We start from the raw sequence: 22303 nt of genomic DNA, 5'->3' as shown, positions 1-22303 counted from the left end.
ATTAATGATGAAATTCCATATGATGAATGAATGAGTCAAATCAGAGGAGAATTAAGGAAAAAGCTCATGTTTGCTGAGATAGTTGCATTTATTGTCTACACTGTCTACAACAGTTTCATTCAAATTAGCAAGGTCACAGGTGGGTCCTTGAGGAAGACCTGCTGCCTGCTCATTCAGTAATACAGATTGTTTTTATTTAAATGACCAGGTGGACAAAAAAAAAATGCTATGAATTATCTATCTGTATTATTCTCATTATATTCCATGATCTTACATGAAAATTTCTGGCTCAGAAGTCTCACGCACGGTCTAGTCTATTCTGGAGTTTAATCTACTATTAAATCATATTCTTGCAGCTGTACCCCTTGGACCTGAACCTTGTTGTCAAGTTACATTTTCATCCCATACCTGAACTGCTGCTGTCAGGTCAGGTTGATGAACTCCAGATTCAGTCTATTTACATCTGCTTGCCTGCCAAATTTTTTATCAGCAGAACCTGCATCTCAGGGTCAAGGCTGTGTTATTGCTACAACATGGATTGTTTTTACAGAGGTTTGTGGTCAATCATGCTTGAAGGAGGGGATGAGAATCTTTCTGTGAAACAGACACTAACCTTCTTCTTAGCAGTTTAGCATTGACAGTGTAAACAGGGTGGAAGTAGGACAGTCAAGTTCGTGGCTTCCTCCCTCCCTGGCCTAAATATGACAAGCGAGGCAGAGGTTTATGTTTAAGCCACCTAACTGCTAAAGCTGCACTTGCACACTGCTTCAATATTTCACACTCTGATGGCCCCTGTACTGATCTAGGTAAAGGTTTATTTATTTATCACCCTAGGGAGATTATAAGCATTCTTATGCAGCTCATTGAAAAAAACACACAACTCACTGAAAGATGATGTGACAGAGTGGCTTTGTTTGGATGCATATTTGAAATGAAAACACATTATAAGTTTTAATGAGATGGATTTCAAGACTCGAGATCAGGGTTAAAGTTCCACACATGAACAAGACCACACCTCTTCTAATGGGATGTATGAAAAGGATTCTGGGAAATGTAGGAAACATTTAACTCATGGAGTTCAAGGAGTTTACTACATGTAGTTCTTTTTTCCTTCACAAACTAAAAGAATACCATGTGTCAACACAGTCTCATTTAAGTCACTTATTAAAAACATTATTAAAGGTTTGGCTTAATTCTTTTAGAAATCTGTTTAATTCAAGTGATAGTCACTACTCTTCATGAACCCTTTACTCAGTTATTCATTAAGGAATTCTCAGTTGGTCTGTAACCAGTCACACAAAGAAGCTACACAGACAAATCTATGATTTATCTGCATATTTTTGAACATTTCATGGGGAGAGAACAATATATTCAAATATAACATTCAGAACCGCTGCCTTTTGAGCTTTTGACTCTACTGCTATTACTATTAATTCACAAAAGGTCTCTGCTGCATTTTCAGAAAGTACAAAATCAGAAGAAAGACTGTTGATTTGACTATATGTTTTTATTATGAGCTGGGCAAGAACACAGGAGCCAATGACCAAGATATGATTCAGTCACTTCATGACAAAATGAGTGACGTAATGGCTGCAGCTTGGACGCTGTGGGATCAAAGGTTTGGCTGTGTAGAATTCATTGTGGGTGGTGCTGAAGTGCTGTTTGGCCAGTGGAAACCTGATGTTGCTCTATTTGATTAACAGACAACAACAAACGATATAATCATTACAATATAATATTACACCTAGAAAAGAAAAACAGAGAGAGTCTAATGCTATTGCCACTTGCTACTATCATTATTGTTGCTACTACTATGACAACAGCTATTACCACATCTGGCACTACTGCCTCTGTTACATTTTGGAGAATTTTACCAATGAGTTTATTTTGTGATCTCTCACCGTGTGTTGCGACTGACAAGGTGTCTGTTTGCAGGTCTTCAAAGGGAGGAAGTCAGCTTTGGTGGTGCTGAGGCTCACCCCAGGTTCTGCCAAACAGATTAAACATAGTTAATATCTAAATGTACTTTCCTTTAAACACACAAACAGAAACAATCCATCACCTTGTCCACTTAGTATGTTGCTTGGCAGCTGGATGACTGGTCTGGCCTGCTCTCCATCCTTTTTGCTATAGTGTTCTTTGGCCATGGTTGTGTAGTACAGGCCTGACAGATGGGGTGGGCTGAACACATGGCTTTTGGTCATCAGGTCAGGCCCAGGCACAGACACTGGATGTCCTGTGAGGTTAAGCTATAGAGAGGAAGACAGCAATCAAAAATGACTTGATTTATTTATTGCACAAAACTTTACCATAGCAAACTACATCAGAAAAATTGTCCAACTGTCATGAATAAACCTAAAGTGAAAACTGTTCACTTTATACAACATTGTCTTCCAGTAATGTTATAAATACAACAAAATAATTAGGTAGAAAGTCTGTTATCTCACATCAGTGAAGGAGACTCTGTTGGTGGTGACTGACATCCTCTCTTTGTTGCGACTCGCATCAGTGTCCCCCTTGGGTAAGGAACTGGAATTTCGATTCCTCTTTGTCAGAACAACCGGATCGCCTGGGAATATATATATTGATGATTATACATTTGTACTTTGCCCAGTTGGAGGCCTCCTGCGGTGAAGGCCCTAAGCAGCTATTTAATTTACTTATCTATTTGTGCTGTTACTAAATGTATTAAAGTCTTCACCATGGGAAATTTAATGTAAAACCTGGATGTTTAGTAAGCACTGCAAAAAAAACTTACCCAGCTTGTGATAACAGAAGGTTTGCTTGGTTGTGGATGACCATGAGTCTTTTGAAAAATTACCAAGCTTGAACTTCAATCGCTCTTTCACCACAGGTGGACTGTATCAAAAATGCAGAGAGAGCTTTTATTGGATTTGTGTGGGGATATTTTCAAAACCAGATGATGTGAGCTTTCAAGGAGTGACAAAGAATAAGTTTGGAATTTAATATTTTAGACTACTTTAAAAAAAAAAAAAAAAAAAAAAAAAAAGTATCTTTTAGGCCTTGAGTCAATAAAATGCCAATTTGACAAAAAGAGATCTAAATGGTGACTCCTGGCCCTGCAGCCACGGTCTCCTCTACTTTTTGGCATGTTTGTGTATAGGATGTCAACTGAGTCATGTGATGGGAGTGTTTTCAGTGAAGCAGAAAAGCTGCAGACCTGTAGGTGGTGGGCCAACTGAATGACCCAGTGTGTGTTGTCTGTCTTTCTACAATCTTCACCGGATCACCCATTACCACTGAGGAGTGCTGAAGGAAGACATCATAAAAACAGTGACAGTCACAGTCTAGTGCTGATGACACTCATTTCATGGAAAGTGTCATGAAAAGGTCAATACCCGTGCCACTCATGTGTCTACTTAAAGCTGATGTTGGTGGTAGTACTCCAGGTCACGGTGTGACTGTGTCTTCGTAGTGAGAAAATGGCTTCTCAGTTAAACTTCCTCCTAGTTTTTTTTTTGTTGTTTTTAATTTTTTTTTTTTTTTTTGAATAATCAGTTTAAGGTTATTCCTAAATCTACTTGTGTGCCATGGCTTAACTGCGGGATGTATGAGTAAATAGAAATGTACATTGTGGAGTCAAAAACACTGAAACATAGTGGAGAGGGGGAGAAAGTACATTGATGTCAAAATTAATTAGGTATAGGTACATCTCTTGAGTAAATGGACTTTGTTACTTTTCACCACTGTTCGGTGCATTTGGACTTTTTGGTGCAACATTTAGGCTATGAGTTATACATGTTTGAATTAAATATTCCAGCCATGTGGTGTTCAGCTGGAATAATCACAATATCTCATATCACCTTGTAAACAGGATGAGCAGCTTTGCCCCTGGCTCCCTGGAAGGTGGTGTTGTACTGGGAGACAAAGCTTTGATAGCGTCCATCCCCTTTTATTGTGGGAAAGCCCTCTTCTACAGAGAAACGCACAATATTTTAATTGTTAAATTTTACAGATACACCCTCACACAGATTCCTTCACTGTTATTCACTACAAGGCAATTATGTGGTCAGTCTGACAGTTTTTTACTCACTTTTAAGGGTCAATTACAAATCAAATTTGATGAATGCTCAAATCAATCATATATGGCCTACTGCTGAACTCATAATCTAATATGAGTTTATTGTTTTAATCAGAAAACACTGCAAAATAATCTGATTAAAATTAGGAATATTTTCACCTACCTAGATGTTTAACTGTGGGTTTGACAACAGGAGAACCACGGTGTGGATTGAAGGTGGCTTTGTAGGTGCTTTTTGGAAGCTTTTCCACCTGCTGGATCTTCTTGATTCCCTCTGATTGTCGAATGGGGGTGGGAGGGTCCTGGAAGGGCTGGGGCTGTAATTTCTCGGCGTGTGTGGTGAGGAAAGTAACCTCCTTAGGATCTGTTTGCATCTTGAAGTTAGTGCAAAGCTTGGTCCATCGTGGTGTGCGGGTTATCTGTGGCAATGAGTGAGGGTGGTAGGAAACCATCGCCTCTGTCTTGTACTCCTTGACATGCCTCAAATCCTTGTGGTCCACCTGGGCTGGTATGGGCTGAGGAACTGGTTCTGCTTTCTTGGAAGAACAAGGCTTGAAATCCTCCTGGAAAGTGGTTGAATATGCATCAGGATGGTTGTTGTCCAGGAATGGGATGTTGGTAGACAGTAACCCAACAGGACGGGCTGGAATCAGTTTTTTCACCATTGCTGTCATGTTACATATCACTGGTGTCCTCCTTACGTTATTGTAACTCTTTGGTTAAGCTAGCTGTGTTCTTCTGAAGCTGGTGAAAAATACTACAATGCCTCACCATGGAAACCTCTGTGCTGTGGAACATGATGATGTCGATACTGTTGCTGCTCCTGCAGAGAAACAAATGCATGCCATGGTGTCATCTTACAAGGCCAAATGCAATGAGAGGACACACAAAACTATTCAGTTGTAACATTTAATTGCTCAACAAGGAAGCACACAAACTACTGCTCATTCTTCAGTAACAAGGCTTGCAAGAAAAAAAATATCTAAATTTTCCTGGTTATCAGACAGTCATGGGGGCTCTATTAGTGTACAGACTTCCTTCTATCTGCGTGGCTTTGCTAACAAAACAATTTCAACACGTTAGACATTAGAAACTTTGGGTGGTGGGATATTATTAGTTTAATTTTTCACTATATCCTGATTTTTTTACAATCCAAACAACTACATGATTAATAAAAGAAATAATCATCAGTTTAATCAATAATGAGATTAATTATTAGTGGTAGCCCTACTAATAAATATTTGGAGTGGACACACTTTCCGTTTTCCCTTTTTCAAGTGTTTTATGCATAATTCAGCATTAGTTTAGATAAAATTACAATACCAACTTGTAGAGTGGGATGATTTTGTCCTGTAGTGTTGCCATTTGGGTTCAATTATATTGAAATCATTTGAATTTGTTGCTTTCAAATAAAAATATACAGGGCCAAACATATGACACTGGATCAAAAGAAAGGCTTTGGTTAGATATAACATTCATGTTGTATATGTGAATCCATGCACAGAATATAAAGTACATATTAATGTACTTTAATTGAAAGCATTTTAAATCAGTGGTGTTCAACTTACAGTATCTCTAACACACTTCATTCTGTTTCTTAATTAGGCACCAATGCACTGTTGCAATTAGCTGTCAACACACTGCTCGCTATCGCCCTCCTGAGTCTATTTTACGGAATAACATTATGGAATAATAATTTAAAAAGAAACACAACAAAAATTGTACTGCTTGAGTCACTTTGCTGGATTATACACAAAAGTGTGTGGTTCCTCTCATACATTTGTCACATTATAGGCAGTAGAGATAGATAGATAGATAGATAGATAGATAGATAGATAGATAGATAGATAGATAGATAGATAGATAGATAGATAGATAGATAGATAGATAGATAGATAGATAGATAGATACTTTACTTATCCCCTAAGAAGGATAAATTGGAATATAATGGAAATACTTGAGTAAAGTACAACTACTTCATAATTTAACATAATATTGCAGAACTTGAATAAATCTATGTAGTTACTTCCCACCACTGACTGGGCTTTAACATGAGACTTTTTCGTTTTGAAATGGCTCTCAGTGTACCAGTACCAGTAAGAATTATACAGGGAAACACACACGGTCATTTCAGTTTTAAACTAATATAAATGGGATTTGTTGGTAAGTGGGTGTTTAAATATTACAGGTTTGTTGCACAGGGATAGTTTCTGATATTACATAACTGGTCAGCTGTTCATTAGAGTGATGGCATGTGGGAAAAAACTGTTCTTGTTCTTCTAATGCTAAATGTTCAATTAAATGTGTTATCCATTACTACGCAGTAAGTGTGGTGTATTGTTCATGTTCTTTTCAAAGCAGATTAGATGGAAAAAAAAATTGAAAATCAACTCAAACGTGATAATAAAAAAATAATTAGCAAAAAAACACACTTTTATTCCCAAGGAAACCGAGCAGAAGGAAGTGACGTGTTTCAGCGTCAGCCTCTTCCGCTCTCTTTTCGTTGAGGCTCAGCTAGCGGCCGGGTGAGTACACGTTTTGCCCAGAATATATTTGTCGATTTTTATTGATGTCTAAGTGTTTGAATGTGGTTAAAATATAACACAATTAATGTTATATCAGCTGCAATTGGGTATTGTGTATCACTGGCTTAGCTCGGAGGCAAAAAATAGAGAGAATTGTTTCAAGAGTTCCACGCTAACGTCACGCATGTGGCGAGGCCCCGCACCGTGCTAAGTCTGCGGCTAACATTAGCAAGTAGCTCGACTGACAGACATTTTGGACAAGTTTTCACGGCCAATACAGTGATTTAGATACGAACGGTGGCTCTTTTTTTTTTTACTGTTTAACTCCTTATTTTCTTGGAATGACTGGCCTTTCTACGATTGCCGTAAAATTGCCGTTAGGACCTAGCTAGCTGCAACTGAAGCTAACGTCAGTTCTCTGTCACAGCCTGCAAACATGCAGATCTTCGTGAAGACGTTGACGGGGAAGACCATCACCCTCGAGGTTGAGCCCAGCGACACTATCGAAAATGTCAAGGCTAAGATTCAGGATAAGGAAGGTGAGTCACAATTAACTCTGAGCGTAATGATAATCTTGATAGTTCATTAACTTCAGCGAATAAATGTAACCGTAATGCAATAATTTCTTTACCCTTAACTTTTCCTGTTTTGCCAACTGTGGTAGAAGAGTATCTAAGTTGAACTGTTACAGGTTTATAGTTTGGGCAAGTCAGTAGAGTTGGTCTAATGGGGGAGCGGATTTCTGACCCTCTAGTCAGACGATTAGAGGGCCAGTCAGTGTGACGCTGGGATTTAACAGCAGTTAAAAAATTGTAAGCAAATAGACATAAAGGCAAAGTATTTCGTGTGACATGTTTAAATCTTGGCCAGTGTTTTGAGCCATTTGGCATCTCTGCCTATTGTACAATTTGTATGCGAGTTTGTTAAGTTTTACTGTGTTTGCAGGAATTCCCCCTGATCAGCAGCGTCTGATCTTCGCTGGCAAACAGCTGGAGGATGGACGCACACTGTCTGATTACAACATCCAGAAAGGTAACTTCTTATTTCAAGTAAGGCCAGATATTCTGAATGTCTGTCACAGTAAACCATGGACAAGCTTTTTCATTATAAAATACACTAAACACTATTGAAACCTTAAGGATGATGGTGCTCCCAAAGTGTATCATTGCCATATTTGTGTTTTTCAAATTGATATGCAAATAACATTGTCATGGATGTATAGCTATTGTGCAGCATCTTTTGTTTCACTCTTAAAGGAGAGAACTCCACTGGATTTTAAAATGTATCTGGAGTCTCTAAGATGCCAAAGTAGAGAGAGCTTTCTATGGTTCTGTGTGGATGTGACTGAACTTCAGATTGACATAAAGGTGTCTAAACTTTCCACCAGAATCTACTCTGCATCTGGTTCTGCGTCTGCGTGGTGGTATCATTGAGCCTTCACTCAGACAGCTGGCCCAGAAATACAACTGCGACAAGATGATCTGCCGCAAGTAAGTCTAGATTTGAATATCATCCAATGAGTCTTTTTAATTTGTGTACAGTGCTACCGTTATTTACAGTGAAGTGGTTGGATAGAGTTTAGAAAACAGGACTTTTTATTTGGCACTGAGGGAAGTGTGCTTTGGTCAGTTAAGTACAGACTTGTTCTGGAAAAAGTAATGAAGTACATGGAGATGAGGCAAGATGGATGCTGTTTTTAATTGAAGAGTTGTGATTAATGTGTGTAAACATTAGCTGAAATTGTGAAGGATAGCCATTGTGAGCAACTAAAGGCTCTACTGTACTAACCTTAGATGTTGGCTGACATGCCTATTAATTTCTATTTTTCCAGCATTAAGTCAGTATCTCACACTAAGACTAAATCTTCATGTTTGATACTTAAAATGTAGATGTCTAAATTTGTTGGCACTAGAACTTAATATTTTAGTTTCCCAAGAACTGCAAAATCCAACTTTAAGGTTGGTTCATGAAGACTTTCTTTGTAACTGATCCCTGACCTCTTGTGTTCCAGGTGCTATGCCCGTCTGCACCCACGTGCTGTCAACTGCCGCAAGAAGAAGTGTGGACACACCAACAACCTTCGTCCCAAGAAGAAGCTGAAGTAGACATTTTGACTGAATCGGCTTTGCATGCCATTTTGTGTTAAAATAAATGTAAGAAAATTATGCTGGTTGTCTGACTTGTATTATTCAGTGGGGCTTTCACAAGGCAGGAAGAAATGTTAAGTGTAGTTTGAATTCATGTGTGCATTATATGGACATGGGGCTGTGCAAGAAAAAGTTACCAGACTGACTGAAACAAGATGAGTCTGGTGCTATAAATTCCTGTTACTCTTTGCCAAATATTGGCTAATAGTTTACGTTGGAGGCCTGTCCAATGAATTATCTGGGTAATTCTGTAAACCTGCTTTTTTTTTTTAACTGGCATTGCTTGAGACTAGAACTGTGCTGGTTTAAATCGGTCGGCCGTGACTCCCATTTTATTTCAATTTGGCCCCAGAACAGCACATGCCACTAGTGCTAACCTGAGTCGATGGCTCTATTTGGCAGATAATCAGGATCGCAAATAATACACACTATTAAACACTTCAAATGGCTGGTAGTGCCTTAATCCAAATGCTCAATGTACTGTACTGTCTCCATCACTAAAAAGCTGTAAAAAGAGTTTATCACAGCATTCCCAACTCCTGCTGCTGTTAATCAGCTGACTCAGTGTCGTACCTGCTGCTTGCACTCTAAACAGCTTCCCCAGCCTTGCTGCTACAAGCAGCATGAACAAAAGGGTCAGTCAGTGTTGACTAGAAATGACAAAGTGTTGACCAAGCTGACTGACAGACGGCATTTTCAGTGTCAGCTGACGCATTGAATACCAGAATGGGTTCAGTTGATCTGAATCAAGTGGAAATGTAAGATGCAAACTAAGAATGCTGAATAACAACAAAACCCCAGATTTTCTTAACCTCCCATCACACAAAGAACACAGCAGTGACTTTGCATGACTTGAGTTTTAATGTTAAACAGTTCTATACAAATATAAGGAACTCATCTCACATTGACAAACCACCTGCTCTCCTCAAAGTCGGTATTTCTTTCTAAACAACAAAACTGTGGCCTTGTGAACACCAGTTGACAGTTTTCCTCTTTTCCTATTGACCGATACTTCAATGAACCTAACCTTAACTAACTGAAGTATTCTGAGGTATTTTGAGTCATACTGAAAGGTCAAATGTTTTGGGACACTGAGCAATTAAAAACAAACTTAACTTTGATCATCCAATGGAGATGAAAGTTCAGCATCATTCAGATGTTGCATGTTTTTTTCCAGTTTATGTGGCCTCAGCATGACAGTGGTGCATCTTTGGTGCTGCATTCTCTGTAATTGCTGGACACAGATGTTTTCTATAAAAAGGCCTTATTCCAGTGTATTTAAGGAAGAATCCACCACAGATCTCAAATGTTCTGTTAATTGCCATTGTAGGATTTTTTTTGTGGTTTGTGATTTCCTTAATTCTGTAGAAAGTTATCCTCCCATTAAGGGCTATAAACTGTTTTGCTGTTCAAGATGGTCATAGTGGAACAGAGAGTAGTTTTAAGGAGCTGTACTAAAGTGTCACGTTTGTAATTTCAGCCAAAAAGAATCAGAAAGGAAACAGAAAGTGTAATATGTGGAAGGTGCCCAAATAGTCTGAAATACAAGGTGAATTTCTCCTTTAACTTGTAGATACACAATAATACTGAAGGTCTTATTCACTTTCTGTTAAATTATAAGACAGCTGGTCATATAATGTACTTTAAACACTAATGTGCTGCTAATTGATCTTGAAAGGAAAAATCAATCCTCTCTGTTTTCCCACACTTTTCAGTAGAGGGGTCAGAGGTTAGTCGGGTGTTGGGGTGGTCTTACAGTTAGAGGACTCCGCTCCCTTTTTGTCTATACAAAAATTACTGCTAATTTATTCACACAGTGCTATTGTGTGGTAATTATACACTGGAATAAGGCTGCTGTGAAGCTAAGCGTTTCTGACATTAACCATGAGGAGTTTGTGCTGAGGAGCCGCTGGCTTCTGTATTTTGTTCATGCTTTGATAAAAGGCTGGTAACAATCTCTTTTAATCTTTTTAAGCCATGAGAAAGAAAAAAACAGCTGTTGATAAAATGAATGAGATCAGGCGTCATTACCTACAAATTACTTGTATTAACTATGAACAAGCATCTATGCTAGAAACTTTATTGCTAATTCAGTGATACTTGCATGTAGCAGCAGATGCCAGAAATGCCAGACATTGTAATAACTGGTCAAAGTGATGAAAGAGTCAGTCATTCCTCTTAATGTGATCAATGCAGTAACATTACATTATTACTGGTTTACGTTTGTTGAAACAGCTGAGGGGATCATTTTGACTGATAAAAAGTAGTTCACAGTTCAAAATGGTACAATGGTACAAATCATTAATGGCAGGTGTTATATAATAAAACTACCACGTTCTCTGGCAGTTTATTACATCAACAGATTTCGTTTTGACCTGTTTAAATCACACTTTGACGTGTTATTATGATTCTGGCAGTTACTGCATCATCAGCTGCAAAGAACTGCACCTTATTTTTTTGTACCTATCAGTAACTCATCAGGAGGCGAGAAGCGAAAATCAATAGTTTGCCTCAGACGTTCACATACAAAGCTTGACAAGTCAATTAAGTACCCATTTGCTAAAACTACTGCAGTTGTGCTTTTTAACTCGAGCAGTCTGAGGTGTAGCACACTGCTAAGTAATGTGCATACGCGCACACACACACGCGCGCACACACACAGTTTCACATTCCTTGGCAGGTTCGGGGCTTCTGCAGAGCTCATGCAGTGCTCTCATAGTGATCTATGCTCTGCGGATTCGCTTAGCCTCTCTCTAGGGTTATTTTTACTATTATGATAAATGCTAGTGTTGAGGAACACAGAAAAAGTACACACATAAAGTAAAACTGGATCATTTTGTGAACACAGACAAATGTAAACAAAATAAAACTTGGCACAAACATTATCAAGTGCAATCTCAGGTCCACAGGCCACAGTGACACATTAAGATCTTCCCTTCAAATGCTGATCTACCTGTCAAAGTGGCCAGTGGAGGGGACAGACCTGCCAGCTGGTAGCTATCACTGATCCCATGGTGCCTGTGAGTAACCCATCCACGAGCATGAATAATAGAATAAGTGGTGACAAAGAGCAGTCATCGTGAAACATGAGCAAACAAAAAAAAAAAAAAAACAGTTGTGCGTTGGCGATCCTCAGTGGACAAAATGGGAGCAGGTTGCTGCATCTCTGAGTTTGTTGATGTTCTGGCTGGTGTGAGGCCAGTCCAGGCTGCTGATGGTGAACTGGAACTGACTTAATTCAGGGTCTTGCCTCGGTGTGTCCTCGGATGTTACTGGGTGCATCTCCACAGTGTTAAAGGAAGGATGACACCAAAATAAACTCAAGTGTTATTATAGAAAAGCAGACATTGTATAGCTTGATTTTTTTTCAGGTGTCATTTAAGCACTCACCTTTTAGATTTACCAGTAACATTATGAGAAAATGTAAATCTAAAAGCTTTATTCGTACCAGACTATTACATGTGGGCCTCAGGATTTTAATTTAATGTGAAAGAAGCATTTATGGACAGTCACGTTGAGGTGTCTATAAACCAAGTGTCCAGAATTATGATAAAAATTTTATGTTTAGTATAGCTATAAAAATGCAATTATTCATAAAACTTTCTGCCAAACTCTGATGCAGCTCCTGCTGTTACAGTTACTGTCCATGCTCAGACCTCCAGCTCTGCAGGAAATCAGAACACCACTGGCTTTTAGTAAACACTGTCAGGCTCTTAGTCTTTGATTTTTTCCAAGTTGTACGCCTTCTTAGTGAAAGAATAAACTGATATAAGTAAATTTCCCACTCTGCATTAAATAAAAATAGACCTCACAAAAAATGAACTAACAAACAAGTAGAAAATCATTTGATTCCTGTTGGAAATGTGCTTTGTGTAGTAGTGTGCATTGCTATGAATAAATCATTACCTCATTCATTTTGAGGCATCAGTATCATTACCATAATCAAACGAGACCATCACTGAAAAGACTTTCAGCCTCTTGCAGATTCTGCTCTGCAGTTTTACATTGCAAACCACCAGGTCAGATTTAGACAAAATAGACTTGGTTGCCATGGCTCCAAAAAGGAGGAGGAGGGCGCTGTTCTTCCAGAGAAAATGGACCTAAAGCTGTCAGAGTCATCAGTGATGGCAAATGATGAATAAAGTAAGAAATATAATGTAAATATCATTTTATGCTCTTCAGGATTGAAAGACATACAGCTGATGGGAACTGTGACATGGAAAAAAAAGCAGCAGTAGCCAATTAGATACTATACTGTCATATGATAATTACCCCAAGGTTAATGAGACACTGATGCACAGTACAGATGGTTTATTCTGCACATGGTACCTGTAAGAGGTTTCTGATATTGTGTGTTTTCCTGCACTGAGCTTAAAAGATACATGAAGGTAAACACCAGTATGTTTTCCTCCATATTGCTTTGATTTCTCTTCTGATGTTACATCAGTGAAACACAAATCAAGGCCACATGAAGGAGACCAGCTCGGACTGTGGAGATGCAGCCCAGCTGCTGCTGTGGCTATTTATCGATGAGTTTGGCTAGGCTCTGTCTCAGGTCCTTCAGGTCGCAGATTTTGACGTCCAGAACCTCGATGACACGCCGAACCTCGACTTCAGCCTGCTCCCGCTCATCCCGGCTGGAGGCCATTGTTTTTTCAGCGCTCTGAACCCGATCCTCCAGCTCCGTGTTTCGTCTCTCCAAATCCTGCACATAAATGAACAGTTGTTGATGCCGTAATATGTATGCCTATATTTTCTCCATCTGTTGGTGCCCAACTTGTACATTAGACATGTTCTTTGTATTTTGTGTTATTAGCATCAGCAGCCAATGCTCTTTACTTCTTTACAATGTATTTCTTTGTGGGGCAGTGTAGTACTGTAAATCACTCTGGTCTAGAGTGTAATTCCTGCTATTTTTGCCACCTCTGTCCATAAATATGCTCTGATAATAATGTTATAGTGGAACAGACGACTGGCAGTAATGCACATGTGTTTTGTACGTTGCTGTTCTCTGCCTGTATGGTTCCTCTATCTAAAGTTTGGGTGAGCAACACTGATCAAAGTTATGTTTTATCAAAATTAGGACATTGCACACAAATGTTTACATCTGCAAACTGAGTTTAGTGATGGCAGGTACAGTCTGTCCCAGTGTATGTCTACATGCCTACATTCTTTCTGCACATTTAAAGGTCAACATATACATTCGTGTTGGACTTTAAATGTGCAGAAGGAGTGTACCATATTGTAACAAATACTGCCCATTCAAACTGGGACAGAGAGCAACTGCAGCACAACAGCTTTGGAGCAGGTACAAGCAAAGCATCATGTTTAAAGTCCCTGGTAGATACAGAGGAGAACAACAACCAGTTCAGCTCTTTCCTTTCCACGTCTGGAAATTTGTCATTTCTTGTGTGGCTGCTGACTGCGATAGTAGTAGTCTCATTTACTGAGAATTTCCTCTCAGGCTTATTTGCTTTAAACTGTTCATACTGCAAATAATTCAAATGTGCAATTTTGTGTTTTACAAGGTTTGTCTGTATGCCAAAAGTAGCAATGAACAGATTAGGGAATAAACACAAGGACAGCAAAGGTTAAATATGAATATACATAATTTACAACTGACACCACTACTAAAAGTGATAGAGGACCTAATCAAGGCTATGTAATATGCATCAGGTGTAATCTCCTGCATTAAGATGGAAATTCAATACAATTTGTTTTCTCCTTGAAATCCTCAGTTCACCTGTACTGATTATTTACTGCACCGCTGTGGTCTGAGCTGCACTGTCTCTTTTAAAACTACAGTATTGGCACTTTGATTTTCCATTAGTTGACTGTGTGGCTCTGTCTGGTTTGGAGAACAAAGAAGAAACCAGCACATACACCTGTCAGCACACTACAAAACTAGAACTTCTTACCACAAAAAAAAAAAAGAAACATCTTGTCTACGCAGATCAAACCAGAAACAGATCGCACTAGAGTAAGACTTGAAAAGAAAGTCCTTGAAAGACTGAACTCTGGGACCTCTTAGCGATTGAACCACAAGCACCAATGGCAAAAAAAAAGATGTGAATGTCTCTGTTCACACTGACAATGAAATGTGTTTCTCTCTCCTTGTCATTGAAGTAGTTTTCCTACTTCTGATATAATACAAGCTCTGCAAGGTTAAGTTACAATGAAAATGTAGGGGAGGAAAAGCAACTTGTGCAGCGCAAATTCAGTATAATTATGTTCATAATGTACTGTAGAAATGCAGCTGAAGAGAAAAAAAAAATCCCATTCTCCCTGAATGTTCTGCAGGATCCCAATAGTCCGTCTGGACCAGCAACCTGTTCCCTTGCAGAAATGTACACTTGCAGCCTAGATATTAGCAGAACCTTTCTTTTAAGTGACAGCATGAATTTGCTGTGGTTAAGGGTGAGGGAGGGAGAAACAAACAAAAAAATAAATAAGTGAATAAAAAAAAAACTAAACAAAGGATTTAATTGCTTATCAATCCCAATTTGACTGGCTGACTATAATTTAACAGCAGTGGAAACTTGGGTTGCAGCTTACATAAACTCCTCCCCTCCTCTTGTTTCTTTGTTGTGTATTATTATTTCTCTTGCTATACGTTGTTGTTTGTTAATCAAAAAATCTATGTACAGTAAACTGAGATGTGGCCTTACCCAAAATCTGTCCTTTGATCATGAAGCCTGTATGAGATACATACCATCTCCCAGTAACAAGTAGACTCGCAAAACAGAGTTGTCGACTGCAATGGGTAGAGTTACTCTGAGGAAATGAAAAGGAAATGAAAAGAAAAAAAACAAACTAAACTGCTCATCAGTTTACCTGGAGTCTCTGCATGGCGTCCTCTCTCTCCTTCTCTAGCTCGCCCACATCTGTTTTCTTGCTTTGTAGATTGTGAATTTCCTGAAAATACAATTTCAAACTGTCACAACAGCACCTTCACACTGCCTTCCTTACACACACACACACACACACACACACACACACACACACACACACACACACACGGAGCATTCACCTCTTGTTTTGCACCAAAAATACTTCAGTCTATACCTACATGTGGCTCATTTATCATACACCAGGTTGATGGTAAGATTTTTTTTTGGGGGGGGGGTTCTGCCTCTTGGGATGGCATGAATTCTGCTGCCAGAAGTGGAACTTGTTTAAATGATGGGACACACATGGTTATGTTAATGAGGCCAGAGAACAGCAGCAAGCTGCTTTGAATTAATATTTCACTTTAATATCCTTTTTATTTATCCAGAGAAAATGGCTTTTGGCTGAGTGTACCCAGCATGCATTTGATTGACACTGCTTTTGGCCCAAACAAGCACTAAATGTTCATAAGATGAGACTTTGGCAATATAAAAATTTATACTAAAGCAGGATTGGAAAAAAAGTTATGAAGGTGATTCAGGAAGGTGTTAAATAGTGGCAACTCTGGGCACCTGCTTCTTGTCTCAAGTCTTAACATTCATATTGGTGTGTTTTGTGAGGCTGTGGGCTTTTATCAAAGCTCTCTCCAGGCAGACCAAAGCAATGAGTCATCAACAAGAAAAATTATTGGCTCAAGCATAAATCAAGGCTTTAGCAGAAATAGAAATTAGAAGGGCATAAATAAAAGCCAGAAAACACATTTTTCTCTTTTGTTTATGTCCACTAGAATTTTGAAACATTTTGTCAAGTAATTATTTTTTGGACAAGACAAAAACAAAATTATTGGACCAGAAAGATTTCAGTAAAAGCCTTAAAGATGATTCAGAGAACAAATCCTCAAACTGACACTTTCTAGCTCTCCTAGCTTAAAACATTTACAGATAATGGTAAATGAAAAACAGATGGAGATTCAGGCTCACACAATCCCATTGATGTGATGTGTGCTGGTGTATTTTGCACTTGCTTTCCACACTGAACTTCCCTTCAAGGTAGTAAATAGATTTGGACAGTGTGCGGTGCATGTAGTGGACTGGGTGTCTTGCCTGGTCTTTAGCGCTCAGCAAAGCTTCCAGCTCCTCCAGTGAACGGTTCAGCTCCTCTCTACCAGTCTGACCACCAGCAGGATGCCCCAGCTGGGCCTCCAGATCTGCCACCTGGAACACACACACACACACACACACACACACACACACACACACACACACACACAATTAGTACATAAATTCATACAGCGCTTTCCAATGTAAAAGATGCTTTACAATATAACAGTCAACAGACATGCTAGCAACTCTTTGAGGCTGCACTTAGGCTCAGTGATGAGCTTAATGCTAATAATGGCACACTAACATACTCACAGTGACAATTTTAATATGCTGAGGTTTAGCAGGAATAATGTTTACCAGTTCACCATGCTAATTAGCGCTTTTCAGGTTTTTGAACATCAACAACCAGTATCAGACAAATTGAAATTTTCATCTTATGATGGCACCAAATTTATTACAATAAATTCTGAGTGGAATCACTGAGATCTGGACCGAATGTCATGGCAATCTGTCCAACAGTTGTTGAGACATTTCACTCAAAATCAGAAAATGTAAACCTCATGGCGAAGTTAGAACAAAAGTCAGGATTAATTCTCTGGGGCAAATGAATGGAAATGATGTAGAGTGAAGAGAATATCACAGAGGTAGATTAGCAATAGCAAATTCTATGATAACAATCAACTGAAATATTAAGTTTCCTTTGTAAACAACATGATGACCAAGAATCAGATTGTAGCAGCAGCAGAATAGACATAAGAAAATCATTAGTTTCAACGCTGCTTTACAACTCTCCATCTTGCTGTTACACTCAGTATAGTGGTCCACTCAATTGATTTTCTGATTTTCCTGCAAAAATCAATTTAGGAGTTGGACAGTTTCTGTCTGGTTCAGCTTCATAATTTAATCTAACCAATTAGTCCTCATTTTGAGGCTGATCAGTCCAGGTGTCATGGGAATATGTTATTAGGTTTTTTCCATAATTTGCTGATCAACACAGATGAAAAAGAAGAGTCTGCTTGATGGAGGTAAAAAGAAAAGAAAAGGTTATATAAACCTAATGTGTGGTATCATTTTCTAAATCCAGAGAATAACACATGGCCCTTCCCTTCCAGTGAAAACGCAGATGTCAGAAACGTTAGCATGGGGGGGGGGGGGCTGTAACAGCAGCAATGTACACGCAATAATATAATTCCTTACAAATAAACACACATACAATATACACATTGTATATTTGATCATTACTACTGATGGAGATGAGGGAAACCAACAGGGGGTCATCACCTACACACCTACACATACTCACATGCGCTCTCACACTCACACACACAGAACTAAGTGTGTCTTTAGCAGCACCCATCAAGCATCACTCTGCTGTGCAATCTATAAATGAATCATGGACATTTTCTTGATTCATTTACTCTCTCATGTCTATTCACCCTCCACCACACACCACGCACGCACGCACGCACGCACGCACGCACGCACGCACGCACGCACACACACACACACACACACACACACACACACACACACACACACACAGTCCTAGGTCACCTTTAGGTTATTTCTATAACCTCCTAACCCTGACTTAAACCTCTGACCCAAAAATCTTTTTCTCTTTTTCCCCAATTGTGGACAAGCCGCCCTCAGTTAACCGGTCTTCACTGTGAAATTTGTCTTCAAAAGTAGCGTATGACAGACAGACACACAAACACACACAACTTCCAGAGAAGCATCACACACAGCTGTGATGTTTCTGTGGAAAAAAGCTTTACTGCCAGTGGTCACAGTACTGAAACCCCATGCCACAGACTTTCTTTTTTTTTTTTAAATGGCTGGAGAGATGTGACCTTTCATGAAAAATCAGGAAAAATGTTTCTCCCACTCTGACCCACTTCCCTGTGTTTAACATATTAATGGAAAAGCTAAAGAGGGTGAGTGACTGTTGGACTAAACAAGGACAAGCTGTGCAGCCTTTGAAGTAAATTTAACTAGATGCAAGGCACTAACACTCACAGGGTTAGGGGTTCACTTCTCACTAGGCTTTGCTTACTGCAAATGAAAACATTATACTGAATGTTTTGCATGGTGTGGGAGTAATCTGATTAAGACAACAATCTAATTGAGTCCCCAGTGTTTTTACAGTTTGAAGCAACAGGATTTGATAATAATAGGCTTTACATGTATTTATTTTAAAACTGATAAGGCTCTCGCTGCATCGCGTTGTTTGTTTTGTGAATCTGACACCGGCTCCACTGACCTTTCATATGCACAGTTATGACAAAATTATGGTCTGTTAAATGTAGATTTTAAACAAGTTAGGTCTAACCTGTTTACGACAGTAACGGTAAGGAAATCCGATAAAAAGATTTACATGGCAGTTTAAATATCCTGAGGCTTCCCTGAATTTGATTAAATGCTTGCATGCATGTCAGTGTAACGGGCAGATGCTGTAGATGAAACCCGACATATAATGAAACCTGACATGATCACATCTGACAGATGAAGCATTTGTTTGCTAATTGTGTACCGAGTGCACTTTGGCTGTTCATCTTTTGCTTACTCGATAATAAAAAGAATAACCTTAAATTCCTCAACCGCCAGTCAAATATTCAACAAGAAGTGCACAGAGGATTGAAATAAAACATTAGACAGTTGAGGTGAGATTAATAGAATAGTAGTAGTAGTAGATTAAGATTAATAAATTGACGGAAAATTAATTGGCATCAATTCAGATATTTGACAATTAGTTGTTTTTAGCTTAATGTTTGGAGTTAATGCAAGAAAATCATTGATCCAGCTTCTTAAATATAAAGATGTAGTCTTCTGTGATAGTAAATCAAATATCTTTGGGTTTGTGACTGTTGGTTGAAGCCACTTGAAGGCCTCAAATGGGATTTGGGAAATTGTGTTGGGCATTTTGCACTAGTTAATGACATTTTATAGACCAAATATAATAATTTATATAATATAAAATAACCAGTATATCACTCAATAATGAAAATAATCACTATTTGTAGCACTAAATATACCAAAATAGTGCCTTGACAATTAATGATAGACAAGAGCTGGTTAAATAAAGCAGAGATGAAAATAAAAGGTTTCTCTTAAAATAAGAAATAGAAGCACAACTATGAGCACAAATCTTGACCTTCTACCTTCTACCTTTTTGTTGTAATGTTGGTGATGCAGGAATCATCACAATCTTTGCTGCTGCTTATTCCATACATTTCCTTTCACCTTTGATAACTGCATCAGCTGAACATCTGAAATGTAAATATGTGTGTGAGGGTAGAGAGCCTCTCCTGCTCCCATGATGTCAACATTTCCCTTTCCCCTCCCCTTAGCATCTCCTCTGCATTTTAACTGGCAATTTCAAAGTGGCTCTTTATAGATTCCACGCTATACGCTACGTCGCACACCATCCAAGCCGAGCTTAAGAAAACCGGGTTCACATGGTCCCTGAGGACTCAACCTCTTTGTAGCCACTCTTTTTGTGACAGCTACTGTCCCCAGAGGCACCAGCTCCATCTCTCTGAAATCCACACAAATATCACGAAGAGAGAAATCCCGTGAAAACTGTGATGTCTTTCTAAATGAATGCTCCCAGGAATGTTTTAATCTTAATAGATTGATGGGAGATTGAAAAAGCAACAGTGCTGCATATACAGTGCACGTGTAAGAGCAGAGAAGCTGAGTAAGACATCACAGCAGATACACTGAGTTTCTATTTATTATTTACTATATTCCAGTTAAATTAGAAATGTCTTTCTGTCGGTGTTCACTTTGGATTCCCAGCTGTTACGACTGATTGCTTGATGACCCCGTTTCAAAAAACAATATATATATAAAATAAAAATAAAGTTGTCTTGCCTAAGTAACAACCAACAATTCTTGCTGAAACTGAGCAGGGGTCAGAGTCAACCCAGAAACCCAGAAAATAAACACAGAGCCTTTCTGCGGCAGATGAACACCAACATGGCTGAAGCCGAGAGTGTGACAAGGGAGAACAAGTCAGCCAACGCCAACCTCTCTCCTTCTGCTCCTACGGTGATTTATCTTCCTCCTGCAACTGGGGCAGAGAAGGGGGAGGGGGTTGGGCAGTATAGGGTGTCCTGTCCCAAAAAAAAAAAAAAGAAAAAATCATCCCTGCCCCCTTCACACACCCCGTTGCCAAGCCCCTGAGGCCTGCTCTACTTCTCGCCACCTGGTTGACTTTGCTGCAGTGTGTGTGTAGCTGTGTGTTTGCATGTATTTGTGGGGGTAACCTTCACCTGGACTTGTAGCGAGAGAGGAAACCACAACGAGGGCTATAAATAAAAGGGCCAGTTTTCTGTCACTGGTGATAATAGTTTCATTGCAGGCCGGATGCGGCAGCATTTAATTCTGTTGAATTGAGGAAGCCTTGTTAAGCTTGACCAAGGGCATCATTTTCTCTCCCTAAATTAAAGATGAAATGTCTGCATTCTGGCCCTGCAATTATCACGGGAGCCTGTCAACAGAAATATCCCAAGGAGGGGTGGGGGGATGGTGGCTGGATGAAAAATGCATCTGCAGTTTGGAACAGACCAAACTCATGTGGGGATTTTAGTGTGATACTAATGGATGCATGAATAATAAAAAATAAAAAATCATCACATCCAGTTGCTCTCTATGAGTGGTCACAACTTCATACAGTCTATATCTGCTTTGATTCTAGCAAAGTGTTGATTGATCCTTTGTTTCTTTTTCTTGTCATTTTAAACAACACACATATATATATATACACACACATGTATAAAGTACATAAATGCATACACATAAGGGTTTGATAGTTGGATGTAATAATAATTAATTCATAATTAAAGTAATTAAAAGCCAGATTATAATAAGTTAAAGTAAATTATAGTTAATTTGCCATCATCTTCATCTAGTTTACAATTCCCCCAATAATGCTGTAAATAATGTTTTTTTAAAACATCTACCAGATTTTTTTTTATATATTAGCTTTAATATATTCACACTACATGGAAAAGAACTACTGTGTGCAGCCCAAAATAAAAGACAGTAATGTGACAAAATAGTTTGTAGAGTGACTTGTTTTTGCTGGAGGACAAATTTCCTCCTTCGGGTGTGAAATGACTGACAGGAAGCAGAACATCACTTAATGCAGCAGTGACATGAAACCTCACCTCAGCACAATGAAATAAAACAGGAAGTGTATCCAGGTTTTATAAGGTGGACAATCCTGTTTCATGAAAGTTTCAATGACTAACTTCTGGTTTTGATGTTGTAATAAAAAAAAGAATATAAATCACTATATCTTGCAATGTTTTACTGTGGAAACACACGGTCATGCAACAAACAACACAGTGAGATACAATTCGATAGGTGTTGCCCTGTGTAGATTCTGCTCTATTTTATTTTTTTGAGGAAGTGATTTTCTTACCACTTTGTATCTCTTTAAATTTTCTTATAATGCTTTGGACACTAAAGTGGTGACTATTGGATCTCATACTACTGAGGGAAATCTACATCAAGACAACACAAAATACTCTGTTCTGATTAATTTGCAGGTGTTTGTTAAAACTTAAGTTCAAGACACCTCAAAAAATACTT

At 38.8% G+C, this 22303-nt stretch overlaps 3 protein-coding genes across 3 annotated transcripts in view; 1 reads left to right on the top strand and 2 right to left on the bottom strand.

The window, feature by feature from the left end:
- Window positions 1–1488: 1488 nt before the first annotated feature.
- LOC147819581 (uncharacterized) lies at window positions 1489–4731 on the bottom strand. Its single transcript, XM_087172147.1, has 8 exons — window positions 4206–4731; window positions 3825–3931; window positions 3182–3270; window positions 2759–2859; window positions 2448–2569; window positions 2063–2249; window positions 1902–1987; window positions 1489–1688 (listed from the first exon to the last, which is right to left on the bottom strand). The coding sequence occupies exons 1-8, from the start codon at window positions 4714–4716 to the stop codon at window positions 1560–1562; spliced, it is 1332 nt and encodes a 443-aa protein (XP_087028273.1). The 5' UTR covers window positions 4717–4731; the 3' UTR covers window positions 1489–1559.
- Window positions 4732–6492: 1761 nt separating this feature from the next.
- Window positions 6493–8732, top strand: LOC111649938 (ubiquitin-ribosomal protein eL40 fusion protein). Its single transcript, XM_023399638.2, has 5 exons — window positions 6493–6567; window positions 6995–7106; window positions 7513–7599; window positions 7955–8057; window positions 8579–8732. The coding sequence occupies exons 2-5, from the start codon at window positions 7004–7006 to the stop codon at window positions 8670–8672; spliced, it is 387 nt and encodes a 128-aa protein (XP_023255406.1). The 5' UTR covers window positions 6493–6567; window positions 6995–7003; the 3' UTR covers window positions 8673–8732.
- Window positions 8733–9552: 820 nt separating this feature from the next.
- Window positions 9553–22303, bottom strand: part of LOC111649937 (homer scaffold protein 3) — a 48259-nt gene continuing 35508 nt past the window's right edge. Inside the window, exons 8-10 of the mRNA XM_023399637.2 lie at window positions 16706–16816; window positions 15549–15629; window positions 9553–13419 (exon numbers count right to left, since the gene is read on the bottom strand). Coding sequence (XP_023255405.1) covers window positions 13234–13419; window positions 15549–15629; window positions 16706–16816 — 378 coding nt within the window. The 3' untranslated portion in view covers window positions 9553–13233. The remainder of the gene's footprint in view (window positions 13420–15548; window positions 15630–16705; window positions 16817–22303) is intronic.

The sequence above is a fragment of the Seriola lalandi genome, unplaced genomic scaffold (assembly GCF_002814215.2).
Source record: "Seriola lalandi dorsalis isolate HSWRI2012SDOR001 ecotype SW California unplaced genomic scaffold, Sedor1 jcf7180002052092, whole genome shotgun sequence".
Classification (NCBI taxonomy): domain Eukaryota; kingdom Metazoa; phylum Chordata; class Actinopteri; order Carangiformes; family Carangidae; genus Seriola; species Seriola lalandi.
The sequence above is the reverse complement of the archived record's forward strand: the minus strand, read 5'-3'. Positions and strand labels throughout refer to the sequence as shown.